The following is a 20,999-nucleotide window of genomic DNA, read 5'->3' on the forward strand; positions in this document are numbered from 1 at the left end:
TGTTTTGGGGCTAATAATCGAGTTTTTGAAGCGATTATTTGCGTGGATCAAGGAATAAGTTTTTTTATCACAAACCTGTACTTTCTTTGACGTTATTTAAGGCATAATAAGACTACCCACATACAATATTTTTGAAATATTTTATGTTGTCAATTATCATGATTTATAGTATTTTTACGATAGATTCACTTCAAGAATCAGTGGAATTTTTTGTATTTTTCTTAAACATATTTTATGTTGTCAATTATTATGATTTATAGTATTTTTACGCAATTTTTAAATATAAAAAAAATAAGACAAATAAATTAAAATGGACCCAATATATGTTATTTTTGTTGTCTCAATTTATGTGACACAAATGAAATTTGGAGAGTCATCCAAATTTTCATATTTTTTTGAAAAATGTTTGAAGTTATTAATTATTGTGAGTTATAATATTTTTATGTAACTTTGAAATAATGTACATTACTGGTCACTTTGTCCTAATTTATGTGATATGAATAAAATTACAAAATTAACCCTTTTAAAATGTCTTTTAAAATATTTTAAGTTGTTAATTTATTATTATTTATAATTACTTTTTTGGTAATATTAAAATGATATGTGTTATTTTAAAGCTTTTTAAGTCATTTGTAAATGATATATGTTGCTTCCTTGATTGGGACTTTTCCATTTGTGATATATATATACATATTCTATATCATTTTAAAAGGGAGTTTATGCCCAAGTTCTACTATATAATAAATATAATATATAATATTCAACAAACTTCCTTTTAAAAGTCCCCACAAGTATAATATATAATATTCAAGATTGGGAAAAGTCTCAATCTTGAATATTATATATTATATTTGGGCCTAAACTCTCTTTTATAATATAGTAGAAATAATTCAAAATTTAGTATTCAGTACTCCCTCTGTCCTTAATTACTTGTCCACTTTTGAATAGACACACTTATTAAGAAAATAATTAATGACATAGTGAGTTTATCATTTTATCTCTATTAATTATGAAGTGGATGAAAAATTCTACATTTTTAAAAGTAATTAATCATTTAATTGAAGGTATAATAGGTAAAAACATTGTTTTTTCTTAATTTGTCAAAATGGACAAATAATTAGGAATAACTTTAAAAAAAAAAGTTGACAAGTAATTAGGGACGGAGTAAGTAGTAGTTAAGTGATTTTTTATGACAAATAAAATAGTTACATTAAAAAAAAGGACGAACCTTTCCGGCACCCATCACCGTCGCGGAAACCATCACCGATGAATCCATCTTTACTCCGGCACCGGAAACCGTTTCGATTCCCCGGAAGAAAAATGTTTGTGCAATTAGCATCTTCATGACATGCACAATCACCTTCCAATCCCCACGCCAATTCGATCATCTGAAACTCCAGGAACATCGGAGAGCTGTTCTTCATATCCATACCAATCAAGATGGATGACATCACAGTTCCACACCCTGTATTCCGGTAATCAAAATAATCACCACTCGCATCTGAATAACAACTGATATTCTCTTTCTTTGAATCACATGACTGTATGTTCAATCGTGCGCTTAAAAGTTCCGACGGTACAGTACACTCACTCCTCGGAACTTTACAATTCTGTAGAAGAAGCCGGTTTCTCCAAGTCACACCATAGTTGCTTCCATCTAATTGCTGAAGATCCTCAATCGGACGGCTACAATTTACCGGGAAGTTGACCATCAGAGTATCTGAAGTCACATTCTGTATTAGATATTCTCCAATTCTGATGTCTCCAGTAATTTCAGTACAATTCAAGCGGATCCCACAACCCTCCGAGAACCCAAACGGATAAGGTACATGCGGATGCGGACCAATAGAACCAGCTCCACAGTGCTGATCTCATTGAGTTGAATTAGTAGCCCTAACTGATGATGAGGACCAAACCAATAAAATTGAGAAGACAAATCTCACAATTATCTGATGAAAAACCATATTCGAAATTGAATTAAAGAGAGCAATCATCGGAAATGAAAATGGGGAGTGATAGCTAAGTATCAATTACTCCTATTTTATTTTTGGTTTCTCATCCGTGTCATGTACCCACATTGGAGCCTGACTAATCCGTATTAATTAATAGAGGATCAACTCCATCCACTCACCACATCCTTTGGTGTTTTATTTATGAAGGTTTTGCATAGCTGGGTTTTGAATAAGTCCTTCCGAATTTTCGATATTTAATTATTTGCTATGATAAATGAATGTTTCTATCTTCATGATTACGTTTGCAAATATTATCTGGACTTCATAGACATTTTTCATTCTTCATCCAATGTTAGGAGTCTTGCTAAAGTCAACCTCTATCAGGCACTCAAAACGAGTACATGTCGATAATCTGAATCCTCAAACATGTTTGAGTACACATCAGCCATCACATAGGCCATTCATTAGATCATTAGAGTTATGCAATGACTGTATGGTATATCTGATCCTGGAGGATTCAAATTTTTGCAGGCATAGAAACTTAGGGAAGAGGGAGGATTCTAGAAACAGGGGCAGAGCTAGGGTGTTGGTTATGGATTTGTCCGAATCCAATAACTTTGGTTCATACATTGTATTTGTCTTAAGAAATTCATCGAATATGCCTAAATTATTGATTTAGAACCATGTAACTTAAAAGATGATAATGTCACACCCATAAGCCTCTATATTGACACTTATATTTGCTTAATAGTGCTGATTCAAAAATTGACCTTTTTTTATGCTTATTAAGAGTATGTCCATCTTATTGAGCTTCTCACGTAAAATAAAGGTTGGGAATAGTTATAAGTTGGTGTTTTACCAACTTCTCTATGATTTTTACTTGAGTTTTTGTTATGATAATTGAGAAAAGTAGAGTATTTACTGTGGTTAGAGTAGTGGTGGAGCTAAGCAAGTTAAAACAAAGATTTAAATTACAAGTATACACCAATTTCAGTATATGGGAAACATGGCCACTTAAGTGGAGAAGAGCCCGCAAAAGCAAAGTCAAATAGCGGAAAAGGAGCGAAGGATATTAGTCATTCAAAAATTTACTATTCATATCCTACTTGCCTATAGAGTTGCAGGTTTTCTATTCCAACTAGACCTTCAACATATGTGATTATCAGATTGTGTTGTTCTTGCTTGTCAGAGTGACTTATATCCGTCAAACTTTTTTTGCTTTGTCGACTTTACATTAATAGGGTAAATTCTTTAAAGCACCACAACATGACAGGAGCTTAACGAAAAGGAGGTAGTTAACTATGTAGATTGTAGGTAACCTGTTCAATAATTAGCATTATATTGTAATTCTAGCATACTAGTTAACTATGTAGCATTCTTTGATATATATATATATATCAAGGTTTAAATAGGAAATATGAAAGATAAACATAATTAGTCTGTCACTAACTCATCATTTGATTCATATTATAATCTCCTTGAAAGGAAGGACTTCTTGATTGATTGAAGTTTGCTCAAAGCTGTGATTATTGGCATTCTATCTCTTGGTGATGATGCAGAACATGTAAGCCCAATTTCCAAAACCGAGAGTAAACATTCTTCCATTGTTCTTGCTTGATCTTGATTGATGTTTTGTTCTTCCTCTGTCAAGAGCAATATAGGGTCTACAATATCCATGACATGTGCAGGCAAAGCCATTGAAACATACTTGTGAATGTTTAGACTCTCGTTAAACATCGCGTCAGTTGGTCTTCTACTGATAAATAACTCTAGCAACACTATCCCAAAGCTGTACACATCTCCGAATGTGGATGCTTGACCGCCTGATCCATACTCTGTGAGGTACCGAATAGATTTCTTTAGGATGATATATGTATTATTGTATATGAAATGTAAACTAGCTACGTCATACCTGTTGGGATGTAACCTATAGAACCCTTTAATGCTGCAGGACTCTGAGGACTCTGAGAATTGCTACTCAATGTGTCAAGGAGAAATGTTGCTAATCCAAAGTCACCAACATGAGCAGACATGTCTTCGTCGAGGAGTATGTTGCTTGGTTTTAGATCACAGTGAGCTATTGGTGTTTGGCAGTGGTTGTGGAGATAGTCAAGTGCAGAAGCAACATCTATGGCAATGTTTAGTCTTTGGATGAAACTCAGCTTCTTTGTTTGGTGTTGCTGATCATCATTTTCTGTATGCAACCAATCATGTAGGTTTCCGTTAGTCATGAACTCAAAAACTATGCATTTGAAGTCATTACCTTGGTGATCAATGCTCGAACAAGCAGTCTTGATTTTGAGAAGATTACGATGCCTAATAGTACTCAAGGTTCTGCATTCATCCAGGAAACTCCTCAAGGCACCTCTTTGTTGTAGGTTCAACACTTTCACTGCCATTATTGTATTGTCAACATCGAAATGTGCTTTGTATACTGAACCAAAATTTCCTCTACCAACCAAGTTAGCATCAGAGAATCCATTTGTCGCTCTATGTATTGCCCGATATGTAGTTCTTGGTATCTCAAACAGTTGCTCAGCATTCCAAGGTTGTGCCTTTCTTGAGTTGCTGAGTTTGTAATAAGCAGCACAGGAACATAGCACCAAAACTGATAATGCAAGAGTAACTATAACAGCTAGCAGTACTCTTGAATCAAGATGCTTGGTAGCTTTAGAGCATTCAGGCAAATGTAAGTTGGGTACACCACCACAAAGTCTATTGTTTCCGTTGATTGAAAATGCGCTTGTATTTGCAAAGATCCCTTCATTTGGAACCTTACCTTCAAGTTCATTGAATGAGAGGTCAAGTTTTTGGAGATATGGAAGTTTCCCAAGAAACTCCGGTATTTCCCCTGACAAGTTGTTCCTTGAAAAATCCATCTCACCTAAACTTCTTAAATCTGTTAAAGATTGAGGAATAGTTCCTTGAAAGAGATTACTACTGATATTTATTCGCTCTAAGCCGAGACAATTGCTTAGAGTACTTGGGATCTCACCTGATAATTTGTTCTGTGAAACATCCAATTCCTTGAGATTTATCAACTGACCAAGTTCTTTTGGCAAAGCTCCAGTGAATGAATTACTTGCCAACGATAAAGAGATCGAAAGGGAAGATAGTCCTGCAACCTCTTCCGGTATGGAGCCAACAAGATGATTCTTAGTAAGGTTCAGCACAGACAAGATATTACATTTCCCCAACTCTGGAGGTATGATTCCTTCTAGTCTATTCTCTTGCAAGTATACACTGATTAACTTTGTCAAGTTACCAATAGAGAGTGGTATCGTCCCTGAAAACGCATTTCCACTCAAATAAAGACCTTCCAGACCGTTAAGTCTACCTATCGTCTCAGGAACACTGCCGTTGAGACAGTTATTTTCCATTCCTAGTAGTGTCAACTTAGTAAGACTACCTACTCCAGCAGGAAGAGTACCATGTATCCTATTGTCACCTAGAGTAAGTATCTCAAGTACAGTCGAAAGATTAGCGATCGAGTAAGGCAATTCGCCATCAAAGTAATTGGCTGCAAAACTTAGTACTATCATATTTGTACAATTAGTTAAGAAATCAAGAAATTTCAAACCCTCAGAACTTCCCCTCCCTCCTAGTTTGTTGACCTCAAAGTTGAGCCTAACCAAACTTTTCAGTTTTCCTATACTATAAGGCACATCCCCGGTAAGTTCATTTTGGGAAAAATCAATCACGTGAAGCCTAGAAGCATTCGCCAATGAAACAGGAATACATCCGATGAAGCTGTTGACAGCACCAGCAAATACTTCAAGGTTTGGAAGAGTGAGGCCTATATTTGCTGGAAGTTGTCCATGCAGCTGATTTTGAGTAACAGAGAAATAGTATATGGAGGAGATATTGAGAATCGACGAAGGGATTGTACCAGATAATTCATTTTCATACACTTTAAATACTTCCAAACTCACTAGACGGCCAAGATCCTGAGGTATTGATCCTTGTAGACTATTACTCGAAATGTCAAGGTACTTTAAAGACGAAAAATTTCCTATCCAATACGGGATTCCTCCTGTGAAAGAGTTGCTCTTAAGTCTTAAGAAGTTCAACTTTGACAATGAACTAAGTTGATCCACAATCTTTCCAACAAGATCATTAGCTCGTAAATCAAGTACTCTAAGCTCCTTACAGTAAGTTAAATTTGTCGGAATTTTTCCACTAAAAGAATTTGAACTAAGATTGAGATGTTCAAGCTGCAGCAAGAGACCTATTGCTTGAGGAATTTCACCATGGAAGCTATTGTTTTCAAGATGTATACCTGTTAGGAAGCTGAGATTGCCAATGGAAGACGGTATGGTGCCAACGAGTTTTCGTGAACTCAAATCAAGATTGATAACTCTGTCATTATAAGGACTACATGTTACACCAGTCCAGTTGCAGAAATGTGAAGAATGATCATTCCAAGAGGCCATGACATGAAGTGGATCATCTGTTATTCTGCTTTTCAAGTCTTGTAATGTTAACTGATCAGTTGATTCAAAACCTGAGATTGCAATGGACATAACAATAATTGAGATATGCAAGTATAACAGAAGCTCCATTTGTCTAATAAAAAGAAAACAAGTTAGACTAGTTGCTATTCTTGAAAATTGCCTTTTTTGATTATACAATAGATTTTCTAGACTCTTATGGGATGCCCAACTAATATGTATAAATGCTATTTAATGCAACTTTGTTGGATAACTACATATAGACTAGAACTGTTTGTTTCCTTTGTTGCTAAATGGAGTCAAACTTCTACTTTTACTAACTAATTATGAGTCTGTTTTGAATTCAAAATATGCTGCTAGCCTGCTATCTATGTTGCTCGGACTCTTCAAAAATGTCAAGGGATACGTGTCAGATTCGCCAAAAGTTGTGTATCCAGAATCCGACATGGGTGCGACATCAAAAGTGAAGTGTTCGCGCAACTTATCCTGTTATGAATAATTGAGAGAGATTTCATTTTTTTGTTAATAGAAAAAGAACAATAGAAGGTAATTTGGGGTGCAGTTGACTAGTGTTTTTGCATAGGAAGGGGTATGTACAAAGTTACATGTTATGTACAAATTTGATAAAGTTTGAATAGACTTGAGTCAAACTTTATCAAAATTTAATCTAATCGAATTGAATTGGGTCGAGTTTTGATAGAAATTGAGTTGGATTGGGTTGAGTTTTGACTGAAATCGAGTTGAGCCATATAAATTTTTGAAATGAATGGATAGAGTCTAGTCGAACTAAGTTGACAGACAACAAGAAAGTGTCATTGAACCCTTGTTAATATTAATGATACAATAATTATTCATGTGCAGGGTTGAAGTGTGTTTACTTTACAAAATTTGAACCTTTGAAAAATTTGACTCCACCGAGTTTATTTTAAGTGAGATTGTGAACAAAGAGCCAAATACCATAGTTCGTTATGTTGAATTTTATACTGAACAAATAAAATACTATCAAACATGACATACTACTTTGAAATATGAATAATTCACTCCCTAATGAGCAACCGAACATATCCACTCGAGTAGGTGGAGGTCAAGTAGTGACACATTTAACTAAACTAACTTGTATTAAAAACATCTAAAACTCAAAAAATAAAACAACAACAATATAGCTAGTGAAATTCCACAAAATGAGGTCTGAAAAGAATAAAGTATACGTAAACCCTAACTACTACCCCATGACATGAGATGAAGAGACGGTTTTCGAAATACCAAAGAAAAATGTTGCACATCGCAGCAACATCCAAATGTGTCAATAATATGAGAATGACCCCATAATATACTCTTGTGAAACTTGTGGCATATACTCTCCAATTATTCCATAGTGTAAATAAGAATATCCATTGCCGAGTCCCTTCCATGGCTCCTCAATTTCTCTCTATATTCCAAACTCCACACTTCTCTGCTCTCTGAGCTAATCAAATTATCCAAATAACTCACTATGGCTGCCTCTTCTTTGTTTATAAATCCTGTTATCTCTTCTTCTTCTTCTTCTTTTGTTTCAGTACCTACAAGTTTTCATGAATTTTCGTACTTTTCTACTTCAAGAACAAACCCCATTAGCTTAATTTGCACAAAAGTTAATTTTTTGCAGTGTGAAAGGAGATTTAGGGAAAGACCCTTCAAGAAAAGACCCTTAATTGCAGCTAGCAACATGAAAGTTAAAGAGTATAGGGAAGAAGAGGAAGAGGGTCCTCCTCCTTCGATTGAATCTGAAATGAGTTCCAAGCCTAGACGTATTGCTATCTTTGTTGAGCCTTCTCCTTTTTCGTGAGTGATTTTAGTTAATTTTTTCCCCTTTATAGTCTTATAATTTGAGCCCAAACTGTAAAATTGTTGGCGTTAATTACTCAACTTTGGTTCTGGTTACTGCTATGCACTTTCTGTTTGTTGAGTTGACTTCTAAGTGATTCATAGGTCTAATTTCTCCTTCAACCCTTATGAGCTTCTGTGACTTACTTCTCTCTATTCATATGTACTGACAGATATTACTGATGTGATAAGTAGTAATTTGTTTCGCCTATAATGAAAATGGCAATGTGTTATTGAGGAGAATTTTTGCAGCATATCTTTTATAATCTGTTAATTTGCAGTAGTATTTCAGTGTATGTGAATTTTGTTCTTGTCAAGTTTTATTACTTCAGTGGTCTCATCTATTGAATCTCTCTGCTGTGTGATTTTGATCATTTGTGGTGAGATTTCTAAGGAACTTTTGCTGACTTTCCTAATATGTTGTTTGCTTGGTCTTCTTATCTTCCGTTATGTGCTAGAATTGTGTAGTAGATAATGATTTTTAGCATAAGAATTTTGATAATGAACCTCTTTTTTCCCCATAGTATGGAAATGTAGACTTGATCAGCTATCTATCCACATATGCTTTTGGAACAAACCTCTCATGTGTAAGATATGAGAATTGGAGCCAATAGATCTTGAATAGCCTGTAAGGAAGGACTTATGTTAAGGCTTAGCCTAGACCTAAGGGAAGGAACTATGATTTCTAACAAATGTAGCTATTGAAGGGCAGTCGCATGTTTGTTAGTTATAGCAATGTGCATGGTCAATCACCATCTCAAAACTTGTTTTGCTGCACTGATACCACTTCAGCATTGAAACCTAAATTTTTTCTTTTTATTTTTCTTTTCTTGAGCTGCATTTCAATCTATGTTATCTCTGCATTCTTTCTTTAATGGCTCCTCATAGTATTTTGGAAGGTCAATGAATATCAATCTGGAAAAATAAATATTGCTCTGTCCAATCAGATGCCTTTCAACTGCAGATACACTTCAGCAGAATATCCACTTCTATTACATTTTGCTGTCTTTATTACTCAGTGCCACTTAGAAGTGACATTGCCTTCACCCTTTAATTTTGGGAGTCGGATATGTTCTCAGCTGGGGACTCCGATGCCTTATATGGTGAATTATGGATCAGCTCTGATCAGTAATTTTAGAGAATAAAGATTGACATTTCCAGAAGAACAAAATTCATGCTCAATTGAGTTTACACTCTGACATAACCACCATTTTCCTTTGTGAAATGTGCAGGTATGTATCTGGCTATAAGAACCGGTTCCAGAATTTTATAAGATATCTCCGTGAAATGGGGGATGAGGTATACTCGTTGCTGACAAGAGTGTTGTTGATAACTGATAGCATGTTGGTGTTCTTTTGGCCTTCTGAATTTACTGCTATACCATGTGTCTACCCACAAAATTGATATGTTTGAGCTGATTATTCATTTCAAATTCTCTCAGGATGCTATTTGCCAATCAGGAGTTCATAATCTTGACCTCTACTAGTTCTGTTCCCCTAAACTAATTTCAAGCAATCTTGATATGTTTTGTCTGCACTTACCTAGAAACAGTTATTCTAACAGTCATTTAGTTCATAGGGACTAACTGTAATACTTCTTAGCATTGTTCAGCCAGACTGTTGAGTGAGTTCCTACAGGGGCTAAGAATTGAAGTTTACATCTGATGTTTGGCCACTTATACTCCTCTGTTAATTTTGGGGTACAGGTTATGGTTGTGACAACACATGAAGGGGTACCTCAAGAGTTTTATGGAGCAAAGCTGATTGGATCAAGAAGGTTGCAGATTCTACTTCCTTTTGTATATTCTTTTTCAAAGTTACTCAATGAATTCACTCAATTCTATCTGTTGCAATATCAGCAAAAAATCAGTGACGTTTGAGGGTGCATGACTATGAAATATTCTCCATGTATGGTAATTGGCTAGTTAGTTAAAGAAACATTTTTCTTTCTTCATTTGCAGTTTCCCTTGCCCCTTGTACCAGAAGGTTCCCCTGTCACTAGCTCTCAGCCCAAGAATAATTTCAGAAGTAGCACGATTCAAGCCCGACATCATACATGCATCATCTCCTGGTATAATGGTGAGTTTTCAGTTTCTTTTTGCTCCTCCTTTAAGTGGTGCAGTGATGTTCGTCTTGTAGCTTCAAGGAGCTTAAGGTTGTTCTAATTTTTTCCCCAGCTTGCTGACAGAGATAATCTTTATCCTATTGTTAGGTATTTGGTGCTCTTATCATTGCAAAACTGTTATGTGTGCCGATAGTGATGTCTTATCACACGCATGTGCCTGTGTAAGTCACATTTTTGAATATCTTGTCTCCAGATCGGAGCATTTGATAGGTTCTGTAAATTACATGATTCAAGAAGCCAAAACATTTTCTCTGTTGATCTTCCTGATGAATAACATAGAGAATGAGTTTCTGAAGCTTCTTCTTACATTCTATATTAATTAAGGGCTCTACACTGATCCTGCCCCTTATTTTGCAGATACATACCTAGATATACCTTTAGTTGGTTGGTGCAACCTATGTGGATGATTATAAGTATGTGAGCAGAGCATTATCTTCTGCAGTATCTATTCTCTCTCAGGTCTCCAGCTCTGTATACTAATTAAGACATAACTGCTGCTTACCAGAGTTTCTACATAGAGCTGCTGATCTTACATTGGTGCCATCTGCTGCTATTGCGAAGGATCTGAAAGCTTATAGGGTGACAGCAGGTAAACGGCTGACAGGTGTACTTGTTACTTACACTACGGCATGAACTTTACCAATTAGCAATTTAAGTTAAAAACAATATTATCTTCTCTGTTCGGTCAAAACAGTGTTTGTTGGTCTTAGATGCGAACTCCTGTTGGCTTCTTTTTGCTGCTAAAGCTCTGCTCAGAGCTGTTGACTGTTCCTCTCTTTTCCTATTTGTCAGCTAACAAAATACGTCTGTGGAATAAGGGTGTTGATTCTGAGAGCTTCCACCCCCGGTATCGGTCTCATGAAATGCGGCTAAGACTGAGGTGGGAGCTTCCTGCTGAAGATTCTTTTCACTATATAAGCAACCTTAATGTGTACTGATAATTATTTTTCCTTTCTCCTGTTACTTTTCATGATCAGTGATGGGGAACCTGATAAACCATTGATAGTCCATGTTGGACGACTTGGAGTCGAGAAGAATTTGGATTTTCTCAAAAGGTATTGCCTCTCTTTGTTAATGAGAAAGGATAAGACTTGCATTTTTGGCTATGAAGTGAATGAAGGTGTAACTTGCACATGGCATTTCAAAATGACTTTGGAACAGGTTAATGGATAGACTTCCCGAAGCTCGCATAGCATTTATTGGAGATGGGCCATATAGGTGAGTTGCAGTAGCAATTTTACCTTTTGACTTTCAGAACTTTTCCAGGATCATTTACTTGTACTTCACTGTAAAAGATATTTGATATATAGTATCATGCACAATAAGCTGTCTTGTCTCCTTTTCTCTCCCTCTTCTGATAATCAAGTCTATGATAAAAAATTATCGGTGAGGATCTCGTGTGGAAAGAGTCATGACTAGACACTAGTTATATTTCACTATGCTACATGATAATCCCACTGAACTTTTATCGACTTTACTTTAGCAGGTAATTTTTTACTAAAGAAGATGAACTTAAAACAATAATACCATTTATATGTTGTGTAGGAGTTGCTGAATTATTTGTAGAATTTCGCTTAGCTAAGCATTACCATTTCATTTGTTACCTGTTAGATGGTACAGATTACTTAGTGAACAGTGAACTGCATTGCATTATCAGTGGTTAATGCTAGCTAGTTGAACATGGACGGTAGTTAATTATCTGTTAGCATGCCAATATGTGCCCTAATTATTCACTTCATTCCCATTTGCAGCAGATATGTGATGCATTGCCATCATTAGTCTTGGAGTTATTTATTATGTTGACAAGATATCTCTGTGTATATATTCTTATAAACTAGCGTGTTATATATTCCCTCTTCGTAGACAAACTTGGAATTTTTGATTCTTCAGTTTATTCTATTATACCTGATGGCATAATGCACACTGTAACCTAGGAATTCGAGGTGTCTTAAAAGTCAAATATTATTAGCTATCCTTTCTCTAGATTAAACTTTCTACTTTGGCAAGAACTACTGGATTTGATCCACAACCACAAGATTGGGACATTGGTCATTTGGAGCTAATGGGCCGAGTGATACAACCGTATTATATGAGTGAGAGAGACCATTTTTTTCTGCTATGAATGAATGACATCTCCTTTTGTTTTCAAGCTTGCTTTAACCGCCCTATCACTCTCCTCTATGAAAAGGTTCCTCCATAATCACTCACAATAAGATATCCATCTCCTTTCAAATGAAGAGTATAAGAGTTTTCTCTTCATCATTGAAATCTGCCATTCACACAAAAGGGAACGAGGAATTTTCAACGAAAAAGGTGCTCCCTAACTTGGACATAGAAATCATAGAATTAAAAATATTTGTTGGAAGTAAAACTATCTGAAACTCTTAGAAGTAAAAATGTTGGTTGGAAGTAAAATTGTCTTCAGATGACAAGCCCTCTTATCGAAGGGACATGATTGGGGTGTGAGAAGAATCTACTCTCAAATGCTATCGGTTGAGAATGTGCACATCAGAATGCATTGGTATATATAAAAAATTCCTGTTTTGATAGAACGCATCCTTATAAGGCTGCATACACACCACCCTCCCTAGACCCCACTTGTTGGATTACACTGGGTATGTTGTTGTTAATAGCCTGTAAGCTTAACATGAGACATGTAATTTTTCATTCTTATAAAAGATTGAGCTACAAATTATTCATTTCATCACTTGTTATAGGGAGGAATTGGAGAAAATGTTCTCTGGCATGCCTGTAGTGTTCACAGGTATGTTACTAGGAGAGGAACTTTCTCAGGCATATGCCAGTGGAGATATATTCGTTATGCCTTCAGAGTCAGAGACACTTGGATTCGTTGTTTTGGAGGCCATGTCATCAGGACTTCCTGTTTTGGCTGCCCGTGCTGGAGGAATTCCAGATATCATTCCTGATGATCAGCAGGGAAAAACTGGATATTTGTATAATCCTGGGGATATCGACGACTGCTTGAGCAAACTGGAGCCACTTCTGTACAATGCTGAATTGAGAGAAACTATTGGTCGGGCTGCACGTACAGAAATGGAGAAGTTTGATTGGAGGGCTGCCACAAGAAAAATTCGTAATGAGCAGTACAACGCAGCCATTTGGTTCTGGAGGAAGAAGAGAGCACAGTTGTCGAGACCATTTCAATGGCTGTTCAAGCGTAGGCTCCAGGCACCCAAAGTCCTTTAGGTGATACATTTCTCAGATTTATTGTAAAAACATAGTTTTTGTGCTTAGGAAGGTACTTAATCTCTTATTGCTTACATCTAGATGAAGATTGTAAAATATTAGCCAGCAAATATAGTCTGCTGCTGGAGTTATAGTAGATTTGCAATATTGACCAAAAATACCTAGCCTATTGTGCTGTTTAAGTATTCAATTCAATCAATGTACATGTGATTAATTCCACAAGTATGGGAATTTGTTGATTTATATACTAATGGAAGTTCAATTGCACCAGTTTCATACAAAACTCACCTACAAGACGACATCTTTTGTAAAATGTTGCATATGTTCTTGCATATATCTACTGTTTTCCAATTTAATCTCGCGGATGCATATAATTCAGAAGAATATGTGAGTGATTTATACATATCATCGAGTTCGATCAATCAATATGTTTCCCCGAAGGGTTAATCTTTGGCATGACAAGAATCTTTATCCAAGTTATTCACAGTATGGATATGGCATTGTACAGAGATGAGCTTTTTCCATGGATATTAGAATGGACAAAAGGTAAAAGATCAAAAGACAGAATTTGACAAGGAGTTTTGTTTGCTATAATCACGTGTAAAATAAATGGAGCCGTTAGAAATGAAGAGATGATTTAACTCAGTTAACTATCTGAACTTTCACCTTATTGATAAAGGTTCGATTATCCACCTTGTAATTTCCTCTTCCCCTACGTCCTTAGCAATCTTCCATTACAACTCAAGGTCGAGAAACAGCAAAGAAAAGAAAAAACCAATCAAGAGGTGTGGTATGATTGACGTTAGTGTTAAGAAAGTCGAATTTCATACACAATATATGAGATTCAAACACATATATTGAAGTTCAGTTATTTTTACTTGAACTTCAACATGATTTAAAGTCCAACAATTTTTTGTCTGTTTGTCAAGCCTAACTTCAAACGCAACATGTTTAAAGCATATATATATATATGAAAAAAAATAAAAAATGAATACAAGTTACCCCTTAGTGTGTACAAATAAATCAGAAAGAAACAATCCATTTCTCAAACTTCCTTGAATAACAACAACAACAACAAAAATTTGTATACAACACAAATACATCTGTATAATTATTGAGGTTTTCTTGAGCAAAATTCCCCTTTTTTTTTCCATTCAAGAAAATGAATATACTGTTTGTTGACTCTCTATTCTTGTTTTTCCTCATTGCATGGTGCAGCTTTTGCTGTACTCCTTTAGAGGTTTTTTTTTTGTTTTTTTAGCATTTTGGAAGATCCTTTGGAGGTGGCAAAAGTGACTCATTTGGACCCTTTCCATTATCTACAAGGAATGCCATCTTCAATCCCCATGTTGTGTGTATCTCTAGATGGCAATGCATAAACCAAACTCCTGCAATATTATCACCCGGATCAAAATTGAATGGGCGTTTGATCATGTTTCATTATAAAATTTGATAAAAATTGCTTTCAAACTGAAAAAATGATATTTGAAAATTGGGCAGTTGTGTTTGACCATGACTACAATTTAAGTTTATATGAGTAATCTGGAGTGAAAAAAGTGAACACATTTTTTCTGTTTTTAAATTTTGAAAATTCTCAAATTCAACTTTAAGTTGAATTTTAAAATTTTATGGGCAAATGTGTTTGGGAGTTCAACTCCGGAAAAAAGTAAAAATAATTCCATAGTCATAAACTAACATACCGTAATATTATAAGTAGTCTGAATGTATAAATGCATTTATATTATTACGGTCCGTTTTAATACAATTGTCACGTTTCACTTTTCAAGCATCAACTTGACTAATTTTCAGAATTAATTAGATTAAATTATTTCAAAATTATAAAATTGAATTAAAATATTTAAAAACTATATGAAAAATACTATAAGTTGTAAATTTTCCCATGACAAAAAAATATCATCTGAAAATATTGGTCAAAAATCAAATATTTTAACTCTAAAAAAAAGAAAGTAAATTGTCATGTTGGGACAAAGGAGTGAGTACTACTTAAATAAAAAAGTAGTGACAAAACAAATTATGGTGATGGATTATCAAAAAAGTTTATTAGCTATCAGCAATATAATCTCAGGTTAATAACAAAGTTCGTAACTAATTTCAGTTCGTCCTATAACATTAGTGCATAGAAATTAAACTCGAGAAACACAAAAAGTAAGCAGAACATACCTGGATTATCAGCGCGGAATCTTATAGCAACCCATCCTCCAGAGGGAACTCCAATCGTATTCCTTTCAACAGGATCCATAAGATTAAAATTCTTCGTATCCGTTTTCGGATTAAAATTCCCTAAACCTTTACCCACTGCAAAGAAATTAAAACCATGCAAATGAATCGGATGATTCTCAGGAGCTATAATTCCAGTATCCTGCAAAACCAACTGTACCGTCGCGTTATAACGCAGACGGTAAAGTTTGGTTCCGTTCATCGTAGCCAAACTTGGAGGCGGTACTGTACTCGTATAGTTGAAAACGAACGGCGGATTTCCTGGAAAATCCATCGTGAAAACGTTTTTTATGCCAAAGAAATGCGCTTGTAAAAGCGCGGTCTTTGGCATAACAAATGTAACATTATTTATACTAGCAACAACCCGGATTCCATTAGACGGTATACAAGTTGGGCACGGGTTAATCCCGAGCCCAACTGTGAAAAGTAACGAATGATCTATATTTTTCGGTACTTTAGCTGGGTATTTTTTCGAATTAAGGCTTTTAAGAGAGTGGATAAAGTTGTTAGCGACTGATGTCGCGTTTTGTGGCGGGGCACTAGTGAGGGTCATCGGGGCATTGGAAAGTGCCCCGGTGTAATGCAACGTGGCGGTAGCCGTCACGTTATCGACCGTGACTGGTGAATCCATGAAGGGAGAAGCAACCACCATGTATTTTCCGAAATTTTGATCTGCAGTGAGTAGGACATTTGTTGTCTGGCCAGGGGCTATTAAAATTGTGTCTGTTTTGAAGGGTTTAACGTAAGTAGCATCGACTTCAACTACTGTCATTTTGTGGCCAGCAATTTTGAAAAAAAGTTCTTCGTTGAGTGCAGCATTGATCACTCGTAACATGTATGTTTTTCCAGGAGCAACACTTAATCTATATCCACCTGCATATAATATAGTCCAAAAATAAAATTTATGTGATATTTTGTGCCTACTGAGACGACAGTTATAAATTTGACTAATTTTCAAAACTAAAACAGTATGACAAGTACATATTATGAGTCATGAGAGAAAAGTTTGCATAAATTTAAATTGAACATAAGCTATTTGTATAAGGCAGATGACACTCTTTCCTTTATAGGCCTGTTCGAGAAAAATAACACATTTTTATAGTTGAAGACTTGATTTTAAACCTCTCATTTTGCTTAAATATTGACATATGTTGATATCTATAAAAATGACCATAAATTTTTATATGTGACGAAATAAAAGCTCATTTTTTTTGCTTTATATAATTTCATGTCTGGTCAAATACTGTCATATAAATTAAAACGGAGCGGTTTACAAGTATTACCTTGAGACGGACAATTGGAAACAGGTCCAGGATGACCATTAATTGTGTGAGCATCAGAAACATTAGGGGCTAATCCTGAATTTAAAGCTTCATTAGCCACAGCTTCAGTATCAGATTTCCACCATTCACCTACATTACATCATTAAAAAAATCATTATATAATTTTCCAACGAAAGATATTGTCTTAATTAGCTAGATATATATCCAATCAAGTGAAATAATATACTGAAAGGGCGAATGAGACTCTTTATTTGCCTTAGTTTATGAAAGACCCTTGGAAATACAAAGAAGAGTAAGAATACAGTTTCTAACAAGTATAGATTAGTATTAAATATGTTCACCTAAAACAACCACAGCTTCATGGTTAGGTTTAGGGAATGGATATGGCACACCACGTTTAGGCAAAATGACAATTGCACCATGAACAGTAGCTCTTAGCCACAAAATATGTGCATGCCAAAATAATGTACCCCTTTGGCCTGTAATTGTGAAATTGTATACATAATTTTGCCCTGGTTGAATTGGACATTGTGTGATATATGCTGGTCCATCTGCCCAACCAGTTCTAAGTTGTCGAATACCATGCCTGTTAATCAGATACGAATTCAGAATTTAAATTTAATGACCGAGAATCGTACGTTTAAATTGAATGAACTTACCAATGGATAGAGACATTATATTTGACATGGTTAACAACTTTGATTAGTACTCTATCATCTTCTCTAGCATAAATTGTAGGTCCTGGAAACCTTCCATTAACAGTGACAATAGGCTTGCTTGAACATAGACAACTCATGTTCCTCATTACCACCTAGAACACCAATAAATATAAGAAAATAAAAGCAAAAAAAAAAAAACTATAGGACTTGATATCGATCTAGCCCACCTTACTTGTACTTATTCGTGTTGAAGATTTTTTAGTCTTAATAAAAGGCTGTTGAACACTCTATCTATATAGTGGTATGAAAAAACTAAAATAACTTAGATATCTACAAGTTATACACAACCAATTTATTTCAAAAACATTGTAACTTCATATAAGAGAAATTCAAATATATTACTTGTTCATTATTAATAGAAAATTGGCTTATTGTAATCTTTTCAATTAAGAGAAAACCGAAACGAATACTCCATTCGTTTCAATTTATTTTGTCTGGTTTTGACTTGACACAGAGTTTAAGAAAGTAAAGAAAACTCTTGAATATTGTAATCTTAAACTAATAATATGTAGAATAATGTACGAAATGTCCTTTTAATGTTGTGATCTTATACATGTCGTGTGAAAAGTAAGTAAGATAAATAAATTGAAACGGAGAGACGTAGTACTTACATTGAACTTGTAATGACGAGTAACGCCAAAAACTGGAAAGAAGCAAAAAGCCAAGAGGACAAAAATGCGAAGCCAATTTGACTCCATTTTTTTTTTTTGGCCTTAGTGTGTGTGTGTGTGTGTTTTTTTTTTTGAGTTTGTGTATGTACTTTCTACAAATCTCTTTTGCTTTTAAGTTCTAAAAATGTGTTTTAGAATTGTTGCATTCTAATTTTGTGACCTCCCAACGCAAATTATATATAGATGAAAGGACTTTTTACTTGATTTAATTAAAATTTGATGGCATGTCATTTTTTTTGGTTAGGTAAATGATGTATATTAGCTAATTTCTCCATCCACTCTTACTTACTTGCATGTTACATAAAGTTTACTTATTAGTGGACCCCTATATGTTAATAACCTGTTAAAAGAGTGTATATATAACTAGTACTTTTAATTTAGAGACAAAATAAAAATATACCATTTTAAAAGTAATTATTACCTGATTAATTCCTTAATCCATTAATTAGTTAACTTAAATGAACCAAATTCATGAATATCTATAAAGTAATATATGATGCTTGTTACGTACAGATAAGTTAGATCAGTGTTAAGTATTACTCATAATGCACTCAACACATTTTAAAATCATGGCTGAATAATTACAGTCAGTTGAATATTCGTCATTGAAAAATTAATTATATGATTAGATTTGTAGGTCAAATTAATGTATTACTTTTTTTTAGAGAAATTCCTAACTTAATTTGACATCACCTAAAAGGGAAGAGCCTTAGATTGATGAAACTACTCGACAATTAATTTTTGTGTTATATGCCATTTTTTTCTTTGAAACTTAAAAAGAGAAAATAACATTGTGACAAGTTATTGAAACATAATATAAGGGTAAGTAAATAAAAATTTATGTTTTCTAACAATTTAAAGATTGTCAATTATATATTTTCAGGGGTGGTAATTGGGTGGGTTGAGTTAAATTTGGATGGGTCATAATGGGTTAAGACAATAATCGGGTCAAGACTCAATCCAACCCAAATTTGCTTGGATCAAAATGGGTTAGGTAACAAGTTATATAACGGGTCAAGACTTAATCCAATTTTTACTAATCTTAATTATTTTATTTGTTCTTCTAAACTATTTTAGTACATGATAAAATTATTATTTTTCTTTATTATGACTATATATAATTATAACATATCAAATTGAAAAAAAAAGTTTTTTTAAAAATATTTTGACAAGATTTGTTATTCGGGTTACATATCAATCCAATTTTTAATGGGTAGAGCTAATGAATGGACGGGGCAATAACCAATCCAAACTTAACCGGATTGGATGGATTGGGTTTGATTTTGCCACTCCTAGATATTTCTATTGTGCAAGCCTTTTAACTTACCTTAAGAAGAAAAGAGGATGTATGAGGCGCTAGAAAATTTAAAAGAAAGGAAAAACTTTTAAATAATTAGATGATCAAATAAATATATTGACATAATATATAAACGTGTTTTTTAACTTGGTCTTAACTAACATCTATATTCTCCAATTTTGGATGTGCACAAGTGGACACTTTAAACTTGTATAAAGTTGAACAAGTAGACACACACTTCTTATGTGGTATAATACACGAAGGACATCATGTGGGATGCAAATTGCTATGTAGAACGTCACATAGGATGTCTGTATCTACTTGTTGAATTATATATAAGTTTAAATGTCTATTTGTGCACACCTAAGTTGAGATCAAGTTAACAGTTATTTTTATGTATTATGTATAATTAAATATATTAGTGATTTAGTAAAGATTAAGCGGATGTTTTATATATAAGAAAATCCCCATGCATGAAGGACATAAGTAGCAAGACAACAAAATCATAGAAAGTAGAAAATTGTTTTTTACTAGTATTAAAAAATATCCTAGGTAAATACGAGGAAACTTTGCTTATAGGCATCGGTCCATTGCATGAGGCAGTTTTAAAGAGAACTTTTTCACATTAATATAATAGTATTAAAAAAATTTTAAAGAAAAGCTTCTTTTCAAGGTTATGATATAGTACAATATAGAGGGCAAAAAGTGAGAATAATTGAAGAATTTCGTCTCTTTTGATATGTTTGTACCTCTTTCAATAGAGAGCACTTTATCCTAATATAAGACTTCTGTATGAATTTGAATTAGTCAATCAAATACGATTATACGAATATCAAATACTAAGCTCCAGTAGAAAACTAGTGAAATTTTTTCATATAATAGCCAAAAATCTAACTCAATAAATGGTAAACCAAAATATTAAAATTGTGTTGTTATTAATGAAAAGAAACGTGTCAAAACCCCAACCATAGTTTAATAATTACCACCAAATTTGGTGGAAAATAAAAGGATAAAATTAAAGCGTTAGCTAAATTAGAAACTAGAATAATAATAGTATAAATTATAGGAACCACATATTATAAGTACTAAATAACATCCTATACCTTCTAGTTTTCTATTTATCAAAAATCCCTTAAAAATGATGTTTGCGGGATACATAGCATTGTGCACGGGATACATTAGGTTTGATACATT

General features: G+C 34.2%; 4 protein-coding genes across 5 annotated transcripts in view; 1 reads left to right on the plus strand and 3 right to left on the minus strand.

Moving 5' to 3' along the window:
* Positions 1–1,778, minus strand: part of LOC102596037 (probable LRR receptor-like serine/threonine-protein kinase At3g47570) — a 6,135-nt gene extending 4,357 nt beyond the window's left edge. For both annotated transcript variants that reach the window (XM_015309351.1, XM_015309346.1), the window contains exon 1: positions 1,229–1,778. In XM_015309351.1, coding sequence (XP_015164837.1) covers positions 1,229–1,712 — 484 coding nt within the window. In that variant the 5' untranslated portion in view covers positions 1,713–1,778. The remainder of the gene's footprint in view (positions 1–1,228) is intronic.
* Positions 1,779–3,400: 1,622 nt separating this feature from the next.
* LOC107060868 (putative receptor-like protein kinase At3g47110) lies at positions 3,401–6,659 on the minus strand. Its single transcript, XM_015309341.1, has 2 exons — positions 3,865–6,659; positions 3,401–3,787 (listed from the first exon to the last, which is right to left on the minus strand). The coding sequence occupies exons 1-2, from the start codon at positions 6,512–6,514 to the stop codon at positions 3,420–3,422; spliced, it is 3,018 nt and encodes a 1,005-aa protein (XP_015164827.1). The 5' UTR covers positions 6,515–6,659; the 3' UTR covers positions 3,401–3,419.
* A 1,095-nt stretch (positions 6,660–7,754) lies between these two features.
* LOC102582787 (sulfoquinovosyl transferase SQD2-like) lies at positions 7,755–13,880 on the plus strand. Its single transcript, XM_006338931.2, has 11 exons — positions 7,755–8,224; positions 9,499–9,565; positions 9,972–10,042; positions 10,227–10,344; positions 10,478–10,551; positions 10,748–10,803; positions 10,896–10,979; positions 11,183–11,270; positions 11,368–11,445; positions 11,552–11,608; positions 13,108–13,880. Exons 1-11 carry the CDS (start codon positions 7,896–7,898, stop codon positions 13,595–13,597), a joined length of 1,512 nt encoding a protein of 503 aa, XP_006338993.1. The 5' UTR covers positions 7,755–7,895; the 3' UTR covers positions 13,598–13,880.
* Positions 13,881–14,620: 740 nt separating this feature from the next.
* Positions 14,621–18,682, minus strand: LOC102583122 (laccase-4-like). The gene is made up of 6 exons (XM_006338932.2): positions 18,449–18,682; positions 17,778–17,929; positions 17,460–17,704; positions 17,119–17,247; positions 15,779–16,708; positions 14,621–14,985 (listed from the first exon to the last, which is right to left on the minus strand). The coding sequence occupies exons 1-6, from the start codon at positions 18,533–18,535 to the stop codon at positions 14,855–14,857; spliced, it is 1,674 nt and encodes a 557-aa protein (XP_006338994.1). The 5' UTR covers positions 18,536–18,682; the 3' UTR covers positions 14,621–14,854.
* Between the last annotated feature and the right edge of the window lie 2,317 nt (positions 18,683–20,999).

The sequence above is a fragment of the Solanum tuberosum genome, unplaced genomic scaffold (genome assembly GCF_000226075.1).
Source record: "Solanum tuberosum cultivar DM 1-3 516 R44 unplaced genomic scaffold, SolTub_3.0 scf00008, whole genome shotgun sequence".
Classification (NCBI taxonomy): domain Eukaryota; kingdom Viridiplantae; phylum Streptophyta; class Magnoliopsida; order Solanales; family Solanaceae; genus Solanum; species Solanum tuberosum.